The sequence below is a fragment of the Cyprinodon tularosa genome, unplaced genomic scaffold (genome assembly GCF_016077235.1).
Source record: "Cyprinodon tularosa strain WSP-4 unplaced genomic scaffold, ASM1607723v1 ctg191, whole genome shotgun sequence".
Classification (NCBI taxonomy): domain Eukaryota; kingdom Metazoa; phylum Chordata; class Actinopteri; order Cyprinodontiformes; family Cyprinodontidae; genus Cyprinodon; species Cyprinodon tularosa.
The window spans coordinates 735046-748280 of NW_024038682.1; the positions used below are offsets into that span (position 1 = coordinate 735046).

Consider the following 13235-nt stretch of genomic DNA (forward strand, 5'->3'; position numbering starts at 1 on the left):
AAAAAAGGCTTCAGTCATTAAGTCGCTCACAAATGGGAAGATGACTTTTTGTTCCCTAAATATGAATGTGTTTCATAAAACATATTTCATTTTCGATTATGTTTTCTTCCATCCGCTATTTTCCACCTTTGACAGGGTGTAAATAAATAATAGAGCGTATCTATACTGATCATTCTAATTAAAATATCATAGGGTCTCATAATAAATACCAACTGTACATTTTTTAATGACTCCTATGTTTTGTTTCACAAACATGACCTCAATATAAAAACACACAAAACACTCGTGTCGATTTGATCAAGGAAAAGAATTTAAGATATGTTAAACAACAAATCTTCCACTTAACAGCTCATCTCAAAGCACCATTATACACTCAACTGGAATATCACAGTGAATTAAAGGAAGAAGACTTTTCATCACAAACATGACATGACAGTACTGAAACTAGCTGAACTATACAAAGGAAACACCTAAAAAACAAAGAAAAACAGGTTTTTAAAGAGAAAGCTCCCCAGTTTTTTTGAAATATATAGATCCATAACATGTTTCTGTTTGCATACAAAGTCTTAATAGGGATTAATAGGAAATTCAGACAAATGATACCTTTTTTTAGTATTGCTTTTCAAATATATAGTAATAAAATATAGTTTAAATCATGAATATTACTATATCCGTAGCGGGAAGCAGTGGCAGTCAACATATTTGAGTTGATGGAACTCATTTTGGAAAAAGATGGTGGCCGTTGCGCAATAGGCTTAAAGACCAATTGCAAAAGTGTAGAATTGATCTGAAGACGTATTCAGTTTTTGTAAATAACCTTTTTTTTTTACACCTAAGATCTCTCTTCCAAAACAATTTTTGCGTTTCTTCTTTACAAATATTCAAAAGTGAACATAGTTTCTTACTGATAATTGTTACAAGTTGCACCCCCTCCTCCTATGCGAAGAAAAGGCAGTTTTGCTAAGTGAAACAGGGAGTAAAGTGGGTTCTTGGTATGACCCATGTATTAGAAAATTCCTCTTAGAATTATCTGAAAAACAAGAGTTAAAAAATAAAGAACAAAAAAAAAATTTGCTACCCTGAGATTCATGTGACATTATGAAAGATCATAATTATTTTTAAAACATATTAACTGTCTCTAATTAAAGACAAGAGCAATGCATGAGGATACCTGTTGCTTCTGACTTTTACAGGGAATAAAATACCATCAGACTGGCTCTAACTTCAGAAAAGTTGTTGTTAAAAAGCTAGTTCTATTGTTTGTTGCATTTATGTGACACCTATAAATGTAAATCATAATATGAGTCAATTTTTAATGTAATGTCTGTCTAGTTCAGTGAGGCTGGAAAAACTTGTCACATAACAGCAAAAACCTGTGGCAACAAAGCGCTCATAGCAACGCTGCCTCTTCTGCTCAACCACTAATTATTGCTTTGAATTTATGCCATTTCACTGCAAACTGAGCCACCAATTGAGAACTCTTGAAAATAGAGGCCCAGTGGGAGACAATGTGGAGCGGGCTAAATGAAAGCTTATCATACATATCAAACAGAGCTGTTTTCATGGAAGCATGTTGGGTGTAACAACGCTCGGGGTTGTGAATATTTCTGGGTCGATTTGCTTTTCAGGGGATGAATACATGATCAAACACCACACAGGGTTTGGGACAATGCTTCAGAGGGTTTCAGGGTTCACATGCATTTCTTCATGCACAGCAGCAATTCCAGGCGCAGAGCAATGCGAGTGTGCCATCCCAGAGGGAGAATGCGGATGTAACGTGCTACAATGGGTGGCCGCAGGAGGTTCTGGACGGATGAAGAGCGGTCAGAGTTTCCATAAAAAACCTGAAGAAAAACAGAAGATGCCGTGATTAAAGGGATACTTCCTTTTTTCTTAAGTGAAGGTCTTATTACCATCAGTTATTGCCTCCCTAGCTTTCATAGAGAGATGTCATATCATATCAAATGTCTAAATAATAATACATCTTCTGAGCCATGGAAAGCTAATTGCTTGTCAGAAAGCCCAAAACTGTCACAGGTACACTGCAAAAAAACTGAAATCTAATTAAGTCAAATTTTTTTTAAATAAAAGATTTTTTTCTTGAATTAAGCAGGAAAGTGAGAACCTTTACCAATGGAATAAGACCATTTACATTTGACACAAGAAAAAACAACTGTATTGTTTAATTTCAAGTACATATGATCTAATTATCCTAATTAAATTCCATTGGCATATCATCTTATTTACCTACTCAAATTAGGAGTGAGTAGACTTATTTTAAGAAATTTCTACTTATTTTTAGATGTTTTGCAGTGTATGACCAGCCATCGTAATTTAGCTGTTCATTTGAGAAAAATTATCCCAACCTAAACTATTTATAAAAGAGTAGATAGCTTATATTAATTATAAGATGCAAAACAGAATACACATTTGTGTCACCACTCTGCGGTGAATTTACATTTTAAAAACTTTTTGCATTATATTTTGTTTTAAAGTCAATATTACTGATTATAAAATATCAAAAACAGTTCTTTAAAACAACTGTTGTTCCTATTATAATTACAGCTGAATATGAAAAAGGATGTTTCTGAGTTTGGTAGTAAGCTCTTTTAATACTCTCCTTAGGATTTTTTTTTATTTTTATTTTGCTTAATGTGTCTGTTTTTACAGTTAAATAAATAACAAATAAATAAATAAAATTACTAATACTTCTAGCAGGTTTTTATAAAAACTTTTTCTAACTCAACCAAAAGTTTTAATTTTCTGGCATCTTTTAGAGATAATATAACAATGTTAAAGGAGGAGAAAAAATGTAATGTCAAATATGGTTTATATTATTCTCAATAATCTGTGACCTAATCTTTTCTTAATTTTGCAGCAATGAAACACTTCTTCAAGCTGCTAAATATCTCCGCAGGTAGTTTGGGGAGTTTGCATCAGTGATGAGTTCCAACTCTGAGGCTGGAAGTCCTCTCTACCATCACCCTAATCTTAAGCTTCCTTGAGAGGTTTTCTCTCAGATTTTAAGATGTCAGCAAACAAAATCTCACTACAAATCTACAGGTGCTGGTCATAAAATTAGAATATCATGAAAAAGTAGATTGATTTCAGTAATTCCATTTAAAAAGTGAAACTTGTATATTATATTCATACATTACATAGAAACTCATATATTTCAGATGTTTATTTTGTTTAATTTTGATGATTACAAATGACAACAAATGAAAATCTCAAATTCATCATATCAGAAAATTAGAATATTACTGAAGACCAATAAAAACAAAGGATTTATAGAAATGTTGGCCAACTGAAAAGTATGAACATGAAAAGTATGAGCATGTACAGCACTCAGTATTTAGTTGGGCCTCCTTTGGCCTGTATTACTGCAGCAATGCGGCGTGGCATGGAGTCGATCAGTCTGTGGCACTGCTCAGGTGTTATGATAGCCCAGGTTGCTCTAATAGTGGCTTTTAGCTCTTCTGAATTGTTGGGTCTGGTGTATTGCATCTTCTTCTTCACAATACCCCATAGATTTTCTATGGGGTTAAGGTCAGGAGAGTTTGCTGGCCAATTAAGAACAGGGATACCATGGTCCTTCAACCAGGTACTGGTAGCTTTGGCACTGTGTGCAGGTGCCAAGTCCTGTTGGAAAATGAAATCTGCATCTCCAAAAAGTTGGTCAGCTGCAGGAAGCATGAAGTGCTCTAAAACTTCCTGGTATGTGGCTGCGTTGACCCTGGACCTCAGAAAACACAATGGACCAACACCAGCAGATGACATGGCACCCCAAACCATCACTGACTGTGGAAACTTTACACTGGACTTCAAGCAACGTGGATGAAGTGCCTCTCTTCTTTTCCTCCAGACTCTGGGACCTTGATTTCCAAAGGAAATGCAAAATTTACTTTCATCAGAGAACATGACTTTGGACCACTCACCAGCAGTCCAGTCCTGTTTCTCTTTAGCCCAGGCAAGACGCTTCTGACGCTGTCTGTGGTTCAAGAGTGGCTTGACACAAGGAATGCGACAGCAAAAACCCATGTCTTCCATACGTCTGTGTGTGGTGGTTCTTGAAGCACTCACTCCAGCTGCAGTCCACTCTTTGTGAATCTCCCCCACATTTTTGAAGGGGTTTTGTTTCACAATCCTCTCCAGGGTGCGGTTATCTCTCTTGCTTGTACACTTTTTTCGACCACATCTTTTCCTTCCCTTCGCCTCTCTATTAATGTGCTTGGACACTGAGCTCTGTGAACAGCCAGCCTCTTTAGCGATGACCTTTTGTGTCTTGCCCTCCTTGTGCAAGGTGTCGATGGTCGTCTTTTGGACAACTGTCAAGTCAGCAGTCTTCCCAATGATTGTGTAGCCTATAGAACTAGACTGAAAGACCATTTAAAGGCTTTTGCAGGTGGTTTGAGTTAATTAGCTGATTAGAGTGTGGCACCAGGGGCCATCAATTTTGAACCTTTTCACAATATTCTAATTTTCTGATATGATGAATTTGAGATTTTCATTTGTTGTCATTTGTAATCATCAAAATTAAACAAAATAAACATCTGAAATATATGAGTTTGTATGTAATGTATGAATATAATATACAAGTTTCACTTTTTAAATGGAATTACTGAAATCAATCTACTTTTTCATGATATTCTAATTTTATGACCAGCACCTGTAAATACTGCTGGAGGGTAAGGTAATGTTAATGCAAATGTAGCTGTATTTGATTTTTGAGTGTTGTAAACTTAAAATAATAAATTCAGAATTTAATTGTTGCAGAAATTTTTAAAATTTTATAAAATACTCACTGGAAATAGTGAGTTTGTCACCTGCTATTTTATGTTTTAGAAATATTTACAACTATAAGAGATTATCTTAATTTTCTATTCTGTCACATTTCAAATAGTGACGAATGTCAATTTTTTTCCCAAACTGTTTCCCTAAAACATGAACTTTTAGTTTGATTATCACACAGATGTTGCTTAGACTTCCCACCGCCCCTTTGTTGAGCTCCACTGACCCTGTTGTTTCCAGTTTGATCTTTGTAATAAATCCAGTTGAGTTTCTCATCTGTGCGGTACTGAACACTGTACTTGGTGACCCACTCTTCAGCATCACAGCGACCCTGGGAGAGAATGCCTGAGACAACCATCACCTCCTGCAGGTCGATCTGGAGCCACTGACTGTTGTCCTGGAATTTGGAAAGCCATGCACACCTTGGAAGAGAAACAGAAATATGACTTTTGGAAAACAAAAATCCAAAAAACTATAACTGTCATGCTGTTATGTGATGGATGCCATGATAGATGCTATGTGCTTAATAATAACAAAGCTAAACTCGACCATGTCTAATGATGTGTTTGTGTCCTTTCAGCTGCTTCCATTGACTTGCTCACAGCGAAAGCACTTCCTGACACAACCAGGATTCAAACCCAGGTCAGAGATGTCAACTACTAAACCATTGGGGCTCCCTACAAAGTCTAATGATGCGTTTATTAAACTAAGTTAAACAGAGATACCTCATATATGTGAATATATGATATATGTGATTTTGAGGTTTTCTGTTGTTTCTGCACCTTTCAATTTCATAACCTCCAACTATATGTAATTATCCAATAGTAACCTTCTGTTTTTGATCCTTTTGTTTTCAGTAGACAAAAAAAGAAAAGCTGTTCAAATGCTATTGTATATATATATATTAATAACACAATATGGTAAAGAAAGGGGAAGAAATTTTGTGGAACTTTGCATCAGATAAAAAGAAGAAAAAGTTAAAAACAAACCACTGGACTTTGTTTTCCAAGTTTGGAAAACAAAGTCCAGTGGTTGGTACCTTTATTTTATTGGAACGACTATGACCTGGATGACTGACTATCTTCATCAGCATTTATATCAGATTCTTAATATCAACAGTTTCACTATCAGTCTGACCCAGATTAATGCAAAGGCAAACTAGGCATGTTCTTAGGGCCAGATTGGCATGGGGGCCCAGAAAGAGGGACAAAACAATAAATAACATCACGATCAGTTCCGGATGATGGGAAGTAAGGACGGAGTCAGGACTAAGCGGGATAGTTAGCTAGTAAGAAGGAGCGGGTTTAATATTGAAGATGCTTTCAGGTGTGGCAAAAACATAGAAAGAGAACAAAAGAAGAGGCAGCAGGTGGCTTTACAGAAGTTTCTGTCGGGCAGCCATCTGAAAGCTTTGAGCCTGCTAACCTGTCCTCATTATTATATTAGTAAATGCTCTTCTAGGGATGATCAAGGCAGCTACAGGTGATGTGAAATGTATTTATTTATCCCTATATAAACACAATCAAATAGCCTGAGTAAATCCAAAAAGCCTTTTTATAATTACAATCTGCAGGTTTGTACTGTTTATGTTAGATAAAACAAATCTTAAAATTTTAAAGTGGTTATTTTGACCTACCCGAAACCTTGGCTGTTGAGCCTGGCATTGCTTGGGAGCCATGAGGAGAACCAGCCGGTGTACTGCTCCTGGTTGGAGCAGGTGACTTGGTCTGCACTCACAGATCCTGCCTCAAATCCCAGAGGCCGATGATACGGACACTCTGTGGGTAAAGTCAGGTTCACTATTCAATCTTGTCTTTCATTTTCACCATTTGTCCTAAAAGACCTCCCTGGAGTGAAATGATGTATCTTAAAATTTAAACCCAACATAAAGAGAAAATGAACACAAGCCATTGAAATCTGAGCAGCAAATGGTCATCATAAAAGCCTCTTTGGATTTTTAGTCTCTATCCCCTCCATTTTGCCCTAACCCCTGCTGATATCCTAACAGTCTTTAGCACCAAAGGCCCCCCGACTGTTTGAAGCCTCAATATGACCCATATTCAATTCAGTTCAATTCAATTCAATATTACTTTATTAATCCCCAAAAGGAAATTCAGTACTATAATACTATATTTCAACCTAAAAGCCAACAGATTATCATTTTCACAGACAAAGATCAGTGATGTCCATTAGGACGTCAGGCAAACAGATGGCAATCCACTCTCCAGGGCTCTATTTTGCTCCCATACCACTGCATGGGGTTTCCATTCTCTAAAAGCTGGATGAAGGAAATTCACAAAAATTAGATCAGTGGGTTAAAAGATGGAGGTGAAAATGGACAGCTGGTATATATAAACAAGACCTGTGGTGAAAGTATCTGCCTGCTTCTCTGTTTACTTTTGTTTTTAGACCGTCCTGAAAGGTCCTGGGAAGGGATCCATCTATTGTAATCCCAGCATTACAACGTTCACAGCCGCTTCTGAGTGAGTCAGGGGATAAGCATTTGCATAACAATAATACAAATTTCTCTGTCATCCTCCTTTCCTAAATTCTGGATGTTCAGATGGTTAAAATAATAGAAGCGCCTGTAGGTGAGAAACAGGTGGGAGCAAAATGTCGACTTCAGGCTCATCATTCATCAACGCCAAGTCCTTGGTTTACTAATAACGGGTTTGTGTGATTCTGTGATCAGCGTAGGCTAATAGGAGCTGGTTCATCGTCTGAAGTAATAATAATCTGCTGAACTTGTGTGTCTTTAGTCTGTCACTGGTTTGCATGCAATTTGAAGCTTAGATGACACTCGGTTATTCACTTGCATTACTTGTAATTATCGTTCATCTCTTCTACGATTCTGGCAGGATTTAAATCTGATCAGGCTCATTGTGGCTGTCATTACTAGGGTTCTTCCCTGGTGTCTGAAAATTTGCACAGGAGCTGAAACCAACGACTTCACCTGGATTTAATCTGAAGTTGAACCTTAGATCAAGGTCTCATGGGATACTCTTATGACTGTTTTTCCTGTTCATTCTCCTCTCTTCTGTTCAAGGCTCCGTCTAAATCACCGTCTCAGAGGATACTCAGTGAAGCATGTCCACCCCGTGGTGTCAAATCTGGACTCTAATGCTGTCCTGCCCAACTGATTGTCTCTCTAAATGTCAGAGCTTGCATGTGAACAAATATATTGATTCATTTGTGGAAATCTGAGGTTTTAACGCTGAATTTTTGCCCACTTTCAACACAAAAGTTCAATTTTCAGAAGATTACACCTTGACGTTCTTTTTAATAGCAGATAATTGCTTTAAGAGTAATAAACGGCATCATTGTGAATAGTTTCTGTTTTGGAAAAGCTGAATCTGGTCATCCAGGTTTGATTAAAAACTAAGCCTGAGTTTTTCTGGTTTGCCCAATTTGGTATAAAAATAACATCTTGTGCCCCTTTTGAAAAAAATCCACTATTAGCTTTCATAAAACAAGCTAGAGTCCATCTTAACTAAAAATTTTACTTTTTTAAAGAAAGAATTAGACTGCGTGACAGAAAGGAAAATAGATATATGATGATCTATGCTGAGATAATTACCTGGCATGCAATCCACTCCTCTCACCATAGAGCCAGACCCCATGATGGAAAACTCTGTTGGAGATTCGCCTCCATCACAGCCACATTTGCAGGACTTGCTGGTCGATGCCTCGGAAAAACTGGTCTGGTTTAAGGATATGTATGAAACAAAAGCAACTACATTTTAAAAACATAACAATCAAGGTTTTTTTTTTATATTTATAAGGTAAAAAACTATTTGGTACACTTGAATTTTTGCAATGATATAAATTTTAATATTTTTGTTGAGCTGAGGGGTTTCATTACCTCTTGAGCATGAATACTGATGAGCACTGTCCAACCAGATGGTCAGAAAAAAGAGCAGAGGAGACAGATGGAAACAAAGAACAAAAACATGTTAAGGAAATTGACAAATGTCTTCTCAAGTTATAGAAAATCCGTTAAACAAACTGGAATTAGAAAATTGAAACAAAGCAAATAAACTAAAAATAGAAATTAAACTTTCAAACCATTAGAAAAAAGTCTTGAATTAAGGGTCTAAAACTTTAGGTGTAAGTTGTGAGCTCAGAAGCTGAGTAAACATTGACTAGATGTTACTGAAACGTACCGTCAGTTCCTAGAAGAAGCAGAGCCATCAAAGAACCCCGTATGTTGAGTGCCATCTTCCAACCTGCTTCCACACCAGACTGGACCCACAAATGAGTGAGCAGCGGGACAAGAGAGTGGATTACAGTAATCCACGGGATGCTAATGGCCTCACCTAATGCCATCCTTATCTGATAAAGCCCCTCCTACAGCTGGAAACATACCACCATTAGGGCCATCAGTGGCTTAAAAATCCCTAGAAGTCATTGGGAAGTTGGAAGGGTCAGTTCAGTAATCCAACAAACACATGGAAGAAACGAGCATTGAAATAAAACAATGAAATGTGTGTATGTGTATGTGGCGTTTGTTGGTTGGAAAGAGAGAGTAAACAGGGCTGGAGGGTCAGGATGAACTCTATGATGTGCCTTCTTCAAATATACAGGTGCTGGTCATAAAATTAGAATATCATGAAAAAGTAGATTGATTTCAGTAATTCCATTTAAAAAGTGAAACTTGTATATTATATTCATACATTACATACAAACTCATATATTTCAGATGTTTATTTTGTTTAATTTTGATGATTACAAATGACAACAAATGAAAATCTCAAATTCATCATATCAGAAAATTAGAATATTGTGAAAAGGTTCAAAATTGATGGCCCCTGGTGCCACACTCTAATCAGCTAATTAACTCAAACCACCTGCAAAAGCCTTTAAATGGTCTTTCAGTCTAGTTCTATAGGCTACACAATCATGGGGAAGACTGCTGACTTGACAGTTGTCCAAAAGACGACCATCGACACCTACACAAGGAGGGCAAGACACAAAAGGTCATCGCTAAAGAGGCTGGCTGTTCACAGAGCTCAGTGTCCAAGCACATTAATAGAGAGGCGAAGGGAAGGAAAAGATGTGGTCGAAAAAAGTGTACAAGCAAGAGAGATAACCGCACCCTGGAGAGGATTGTGAAACAAAACCCATTCAAAAATGTGGGGGAGATTCACAAAGAGTGGACTGCAGCTGGAGTGAGTGCTTCAAGAACCACCACACACAGACGTATGAAAGACATGGGTTTCTGCTGTCGCATTCCTTGTGTCAAGCCACTCTTGAACCACAGACAGCGTCAGAAGCGTCTTGCCTGGGCTAAAGAGAAACAGGACTGGACTGCTGGTGAGTGGTCCAAAGTCATGTTCTCTGATGAAAGTAAATTTTGCATTTCCTTTGGAAATCAAGGTCCCAGAGTCTGGAGGAAAAGAAGAGAGGCACTTCATCCACGTTGCTTGAAGTCCAGTGTAAAGTTTCCACAGTCAGTGATGGTTTGGGGTGCCATGTCATCTGCTGGTGTTGGTCCATTGTGTTTTCTGAGGTCCAGGGTCAACGCAGCCACATACCAGGAAGTTTTAGAGCACTTCATGCTTCCTGCAGCTGACCAACTTTTTGGAGATGCAGATTTCATTTTCCAACAGGACTTGGCACCTGCACACAGTGCCAAAGCTACCAGTACCTGCTTGAAGGACCATGGTATCCCTGTTCTTAATTGGCCAGCAAACTCTCCTGACCTTAACCCCATAGAAAATCTATGGGGTATTGTGAAGAAGAAGATGCAATACACCAGACCCAACAATTCAGAAGAGCTAAAAGCCACTATTAGAGCAACCTGGGCTATCATAACACCTGAGCAGTGCCACAGACTGATCGACTCCATGCCACGCCGCATTGCTGCAGTAATACAGGCCAAAGGAGGCCCAACTAAATACTGAGTGCTGTACATGCTCATACTTTTCATGTTCATACTTTTCAGTTGGCCAACATTTCTATAAATTCTTTGTTTTTATTGGTCTTCAGTAATATTCTAATTTTCTGATATGATGAATTTGAGATTTTCATTTGTTGTCATTTGTAATCATCAAAATTAAACAAAATAAACATCTGAAATATATGAGTTTGTATGTAATGTATGAATATAATATACAAGTTTCACTTTTTAAATGGAATTACTGAAATCAATCTACTTTTTCATGATATTCTAATTTTATGACCAGCACCTGTACATGCCTTAATGCATTGACTTGCTGTTCTGTGATTGGCAGATTCACTGTCTGTATTAACAATCATAAAGACACACAAACAATATATATATATATATATATATATATATATATATATATATATATTCTATCATAAAGCCAAACTAAGCTCTAAACAATGTGATCACATTTTTCTGTTTTTATTTGAGCAAGTTTTTCTATCCTGCTGAGCACCTTAACCCCCCACTGTGGGCTTTACAGCCAGGTAGGTAAAAGTAATTGAAGCTGATTAAGCAAAGCTGTAGTCAATTTGTGTTGATTAAAAACCTCCTTTAGAGCACCAGCGCAGTCATAGCTGCATAAAAGGGCACTGCCAATTCCTTTGTTTTCTTTTAGTCTGAGACCTTTTCTTTTTTTAACTGAAGAGCGTAAAATGAAGGCACCTGTTAGAACAGCTCGCAGGATTCCTGCAGAAAAAAAGAGGGTCCGGGTTTACTCGAATTTCATCTACAAAATACATAAAGAGGTCAGTTTTTTTTTCTATTTTTACATTTACAGACCATTTTTTTAAACTCCTCAGGCTAACTTTTTTTTTTTTGTTGAACTTTTTGTCTTTCACACATTTCCCCCCAAAAGGCTCATCCTGCAGGGGCAAAGTATCTAGATTTCCTGGCCAGTCGGCAGCTTCGGTTCCCCAGACCACTACTGCTTAGACTGGTGAGCTCAGAGGCGTTTCGGCTGTCAAAGAGGAACAGACTAGGAATCGTCACTTCGCAGGAGATTGATGCTGCTGTAACACTTGTACAAAGGAGGATTCATTCAAGAGCCGCCGCATGAAGGACTGGACTCTCTCTAATCCCTGTTTTAAATGTATTAATAAAAGTATTTTAAATTACTGCTTCTGCCTTGCCATTCAGGTATGTGATGCATCAACTTTTAAAATAATGGTCCAAATTGTTGCCATCTTAAGTGCAAATAAGTGAGGATTGTGTATGTTTAGGCAGATCAACTAAATCTATGACAAATCATTGAGCACAAAATGTGACCTTACAGTATCTGGCTGTATGACTAGTACTGGGGTAAGGTTATCTCGTTAATCTTGGATCCATCTCTTCAACATCCATGAATCAAATGGCTGGAGTTGTTTCTCTGCAGAGGGCTGGTAATGAGCAACCATTTCGATTCGGGTTTGTTAAAGGCAGCAAGATGACGGCCCTCATGACAAGTTGGGGAACTCAGGATCTTTGCAATTGTGCCAACTAACTTCGGTTGTGAATTGTTTTGAACAAAAATGCAGGGGTTTTGAAATAAACTCTACTTCCACTTTATCTTTCAAGCTAATCCTAGAAATGTTTGTAATGCTAATTTTGTAAAAGATCTGAGATGTGGAACTATGAAGGATGCAAAGACACCGAGGTGTCAAAATGTACAGTCCAATCTTTTTAGCAAGATCTGTGGAATGGGCTCAACCCATTGGAGAATGTTAAATAATGGAATGAATAAGAACATGAGAAACTTTCTCTGCTCCCTCCCTAATTTGACCAGTGACCTTTTTATTTGCATGTCATTTCATAAACTGGTTGTCTTGGCCGTGCCCTGAAAACAGTGGGTGACGTTAATTTGCAAACTTTGAGGGGAAACCCCTGATCTGGAGAGACGAATGAGACTTGTAATCTTTCACACCGAGCATGCATGTCATGGCAGTGGAGAAGGAAAAAGTTTCTACCTTAACAGGTAGAAAACTCTAGTACAACCAGACTAGGTATGAGCAGCTCTCTGGGTTTGAGGGCAATGAAGCAGAGATGCCAGGGGTAACTTGACTAGCTCCACAGTGTGCCCAGGAAAAACACACAGCCAGGTGAGTTCCAAAGTTGGAGGATGGAGGAGCAGGACTACACGCAAACATCTATAAATGATTATTGGAGCAGTCCAGCTGATATAGCTCCAGAATCAGAAAAATATTACCTTAACATTTAAACAGTAACATGATTATCAATATACCAATCTCATTGCATTCCTTGAAATTATGCAGCATAAGTTTTTCATTTATATTTCACACTGATTTGAGAGTACAGTGTCAAACAAATCTAATAAACCATTGCCCTTATCTGTATTGCATAGCTTAACTCAAAGGAATTAAATCTTTAATCTCTGATTAATTTAGGTTAGGTTAAACATTTATCTGCTTTATTTTTTGTCATTTTAGTTTAAGTCAAACTTAGGTTTTATAACCATAGCAACATTCATTGATTTATCATGTTTTTAATTTGGATG

At 37.5% G+C, this 13235-nt stretch overlaps 2 protein-coding genes across 2 annotated transcripts; one reads left to right on the forward strand and one right to left on the reverse strand.

Annotated features, from left to right (window-relative positions):
* Positions 1-283: 283 nt before the first annotated feature.
* rs1a (retinoschisin 1a) lies at positions 284-9094 on the reverse strand. Its single transcript, XM_038283225.1, has 6 exons — positions 8955-9094; positions 8654-8679; positions 8369-8492; positions 6428-6569; positions 5018-5213; positions 284-1844 (listed from the first exon to the last, which is right to left on the reverse strand). Exons 1-6 carry the CDS (start codon positions 9007-9009, stop codon positions 1692-1694), a joined length of 696 nt encoding a protein of 231 aa, XP_038139153.1. The 5' UTR covers positions 9010-9094; the 3' UTR covers positions 284-1691.
* A 2228-nt stretch (positions 9095-11322) lies between these two features.
* LOC119782308 (histone H2B-like) lies at positions 11323-11859 on the forward strand. The gene is made up of 2 exons (XM_038283216.1): positions 11323-11487; positions 11598-11859. The coding sequence occupies exons 1-2, from the start codon at positions 11395-11397 to the stop codon at positions 11796-11798; spliced, it is 294 nt and encodes a 97-aa protein (XP_038139144.1). The 5' UTR covers positions 11323-11394; the 3' UTR covers positions 11799-11859.
* Positions 11860-13235: the final 1376 nt, after the last annotated feature.

Excerpts from the sequence above, each read along its gene's own strand:
- LOC119782308 (XM_038283216.1), top strand. The coding sequence starts at position 11,395 with ATGAAGGCACCTGTTAGAACAGCTCGCAGGATTCCTGCAGAAAAAAAG. Across the intron at positions 11,488-11,597 it reads TCTACAAAATACATAAAGAG|GCTCATCCTGCAGGGGCAAA; the intron begins GTCAGTTTTTTT and ends TCCCCCCAAAAG.
- rs1a (XM_038283225.1), bottom strand. The coding sequence starts at position 9,009 with ATGGCACTCAACATACGGGGTTCTTTGATGGCTCTGCTTCTTCTAGGA. Across the intron at positions 8,680-8,954 it reads GCTTCTTCTAGGAACTGACG|TGCTCATCAGTATTCATGCT; the intron begins GTACGTTTCAGT and ends CTGGTTGGACAG. Across the intron at positions 6,570-8,368 it reads AGGAGTGGATTGCATGCCAG|AGTGTCCGTATCATCGGCCT; the intron begins GTAATTATCTCA and ends CTTTACCCACAG.